Source organism: Herpailurus yagouaroundi, unplaced genomic scaffold, assembly GCF_014898765.1.
Source record: "Herpailurus yagouaroundi ecotype Mexico unplaced genomic scaffold, PumYag 254, whole genome shotgun sequence".
Classification (NCBI taxonomy): Eukaryota; Metazoa; Chordata; class Mammalia; order Carnivora; family Felidae; genus Herpailurus; species Herpailurus yagouaroundi.
Genome location: NW_024412471.1, coordinates 782551 through 786500, shown reverse-complemented (window position 1 = coordinate 786500; position 3950 = coordinate 782551). Strand labels below are relative to the sequence as shown.

The following is a 3950-nucleotide window of genomic DNA, read 5'->3' as shown; positions in this document are numbered from 1 at the left end:
ATCTGTTCCAAGGATCTCTATCCTTGGCTTGTAGACAGCCATTTTCTTCCTGTGTTCTCAGATTATCTTCCCTCTGTGTTTGTGTCCAAATTTCCTCTTATAAGGACATCATTCATATTAGATTAGGGCCCACCTAATGACCTCATTTCAATTTAATTGCCTATTCAAATACTGTATATCCAAATACGATTACATTCTAACATGTTGAGGGTTAGGACTTCAACATATAAACCCATAGAGGGGACATAATTCAGCACATAACATGGAAATTAGCTTTTTCATCACAGAGCATATGTATTAAACTGTCAACCCCATTCCCCAGCAGCAGCTAAGGTAATGTTTTTGTTGTTGTTGTTCTTTTAAATGTTTTTATTTATTTTTGAGGGAGAGACAGAGCCTCAGCTGGGGAGGGGCAGAGAGAGAGAGGGACAAAGAATACAGAGCAGGTTCCAGGCTCTGAGCTGTCAGCACAGAGCCCAAGATGGGGCTTGAACTCATGAACTATGAGATCATGACCTAAGCTGAAGTCGGATGTCCAACTGACTTGAGCCACCCAGGCACCCCATCAGCCAAGGTAATGTTAATAGAGCTCCCAGTTTACAGTTAGGCAGCCAGTTGCCCAACAGCCTCAAGGTTCTGTCTATACATGTGCATTATCCAGGTGGAGTAGGAAGACTGGCTTGCCAGCAACTAAAAAAGGAGCCATAGGGCATGAACTGGCTGGGTTTTTTTTTTTTTAAACTACATGTTATTATAGCTGATGAAACAGTACTTTCTTCTTTGGAACCTCTTTCCTCATCTTGTAAAGTGCTACAAGAAGTCTGAAGGGATTTGATTGTTTTTATTATAGTTGAACTCTTGCTTAGATGATGAGTGTATATTTCAGGAGTATCCTGGGGCTGACATTTATAAGGAGGCTCTGAGATGAGTGCCCATTGAGAGGATCCTGGGGAAAACCAGTAAGACTTTTCCAGGGTTTCTGTGAAGATCCTTAAAAAACATTTTTTTAAATGTTTATTTTTGAGAGAGAGAGGGAGAGAGAGAGAGAACAGGGAAGGGGCAGAGAGAGAGGGAGACACAAAATCCAAAGCAGACTCTAGTCTCTGAGCTGTTAGCACAGAGTCTGATGTGGGGCTTGAACCCATGAACTGTGAGATCATGACCAGAGCCAAAGTCTGACACCCAACTGATTGAGCCACCCAGGCACCCTGTGAAGATCCTTAAATAATCACTTATACTTACCTTAAGGGGAAAACAGTTTTGCAGTTAGAAATCATTTGAAAGAGATGAAGTTTCAAGGTAGCGTCAGGGGATTCCCAGGTTCTATCCTTGGTGGGCTTCTGCTATTTGTGTTAAAGTGAGAGAAAGGCTGGTGTTCCTTGCAGAAAATGTTACTTTACCAGAACAATTCTCAGGAGCTGCAGGCTTAGCTTTATTGTTTGTACCATTGATCAAAAATGTTAAGTGTCTATAACTTAGAACATCTTCTCATCCATGACCCTCACAATTAGAAATGGTTCTATCCTGGATCAGGGCCTTCTTGGACTTATTCCTAGTTACTAAGGTATGGATACTAAATATAGACTTCAGCAGGTGATACAGAGGTATTTAGATTATTAGATAACAATTTGATACTTTGGCCTGATTGGTATAAGCATCTTCTGACTAAGTCACCTCATGGATTATGTTGCTTAAATCAACAGGTCATCTACAATTTCTATAATACTGAGCTGGACTTTCAGGCCATTTGTTACTATTGGCTTATCAGACATCAGAAACCAAGAAGCTGCTGTAGCCTTAGAAGGAAATATTAACAAACACTAGTCCATGACATTATACAAATAATAATGTCATGACCAGTGAGTCACTGCAAGAAAGGACACAGAAAGCTGTGGGGTCAAGAATAAAAGCCTTTGGAAAGAGAATTGTATAGCTTGGGGATGGAAATAACATAGGGTTCAACCTAATAGGGAAAAATGGTTGGGGAAAATAGTTTTTCTCCTCCCTTTTTCCTATTTAGACATGGATAATAGTAGCCAAATGCTTCTTAGTGGGAACTTATATCAGTTACAGACCAACAGATGTCATGATTTGATGCATAATCAAAACAGACGAAAATAACTGTTTGCCAAACATTTATTTTTTACACAGTCCAATCATTTCAACAAGAATGTCTCCAAGGTAGTATCAATAGGTCTCAAAGGATTGTGAGCTGATGGGTCTCATCTAAGGGCTTCTGGGAACTTGCCCTTCTGTTCACAAATTTTTCCCTTTCCTTCCCCGAAAATGCTTTGATCTCCTTTTGACTCTAGAGTGAAATAGATGTTTATAGGATCTTGAGCAGGTTCTCTCTCAGTTAAAATGAACAAAGGTAGGAATATTCTCAAATTCATCAAAGATTGGGGGGAAAGAACTGAACACTACAGACTACAGTAGACAGTTTTAAATTTTGAGCTCTGGAGTTTTTTGGGAAATACCTTGCTTTTGGCTCAGGAGATTTTAAGTGCTTATCAAGTATGAAAAAAATCAAATTCAAATTCTAGGTTTTTAAGCTAAATCTTCAGATTTCTTCCAGTTAGGGGTTGATTTCACAGGGAATTTTTCTGTAGAAGTCACTCCCTCCTCCTCCCCTGCCCTTCGGTATTCAAGGCTTGTAAAAATTCAGCCCCCTTGCAGAATCTGTGTTAATTATGCCAAAAAATGAGAGTCTATTTGGAGGTAAATATTAGTGTAATTTAGGCTCAAGAAAAAAAAAATGCCAACTGGAACATAAAAAATATCTAAACTCTCCATAAGATGAATCAACCATTGAAAAAAACAGACCCAATTCTTTTGAATCTTAAATCATTGTTATTCTTGTTATTCGAAAGCAATAAACGTTCCCGAAACAAAACTCCTTAAACAAATTAAATGATTTAGATTTTTAAAAATTGCACACCACATCTGCACCAAAGAGCAAAGACACCCTGCAGTAAAGAACTACTTGAGGAAGAATAAAAGGCAAGAGTACAAGGTACATGAAATGAGTGTAGTTTAAGATTTTGGAAAAAAAAGATTTTGGAATATCAGAGAGTTCTCCCACAACCAGAAACATTTGAGTCATTTGGTATCCAGTGTTTCTTTTTCCTTTGCTGGAAGCTTTGGCAGGTGTCAGGATATTGGCAGCATCTCTTAAGGGCGGTACTGAGATCTCTGCTCTTGGATATATTCATAGAGAGGGCTGGAGCGCACCGGGACACTGGCAAACTGACTCTTGCCTGGCTCCAGAGTCTGCCGACGGCCCCTGTCTCCGTCTTCCCAGACTTGCCCGCGGTGCCTTCGTTCCTCCTCCCGCTGGCGGCGTCTTTGCTCTTCTTGCCGCAGTTCTTGTTCCTGACGTCGCCTCTTCTCCCTGGCAAACTGCTCCTCCACGCGGTACTGCTGGCCTCGCTCCTGCCGGCGCCTCAGCTCTTCCTGCTCTTCGCGTGGCAGTTGCTCTTCTTCCTCGAGGAACTGCCTGTCCTGCTCCTGTCGGTGTCGCTTTTCTTCTCTCTCCTGCTGGACGCTCTGCTCTTGCTCTTGTTCAGCACCCTTCAGTTGCTCCTCCTGAGAGAGGGTACCATCTAGTCCTCGGCGGCGGCGCAGCCTCTGTTCCCCCTCCCGGAACTTTCTGTCGCGTTCCTGGCGGCGCAAGTCTTCCTCCTCGAGGAACTTTCTGTCGCGCTCCTGGAGGCGCAGCTCTTCTTCCCTTTCCTGCAGGAGCTGTTCCTCCTCACGGAACTTTCTGTCGCGCTCCTGGCGACGCAGCAATTCCTCCTCGCGGAACTTTCTGTCGCGCTCTGGGCGGCGCAGCTGTTCTTCCCTTTCCTGCAGGAGCTGTTCTTCCTCACGGAACTTTCTGTCGCGCTCCTGGCGACGCAGCTGTTCCCTTTCCTGCAGGAGCTGTTCCTCCTCACGGAAGTTTCTGTCGC

General features: G+C 43.0%; 1 protein-coding gene across 1 annotated transcript in view; it reads right to left on the bottom strand.

The window, feature by feature from the left end:
* Window positions 1-2122: 2122 nt before the first annotated feature.
* The window catches only part of TCHH (trichohyalin), a 7130-nt gene continuing 5302 nt past the window's right edge, over window positions 2123-3950 (bottom strand). Inside the window, 1 exon segment of the mRNA XM_040461086.1 lies at window positions 2123-3950. This exon segment is cut by the window's right edge and continues 13 nt beyond it. Within this exon segment, the coding sequence (XP_040317020.1) occupies window positions 3172-3950 (779 nt within the window). The 3' untranslated portion in view covers window positions 2123-3171.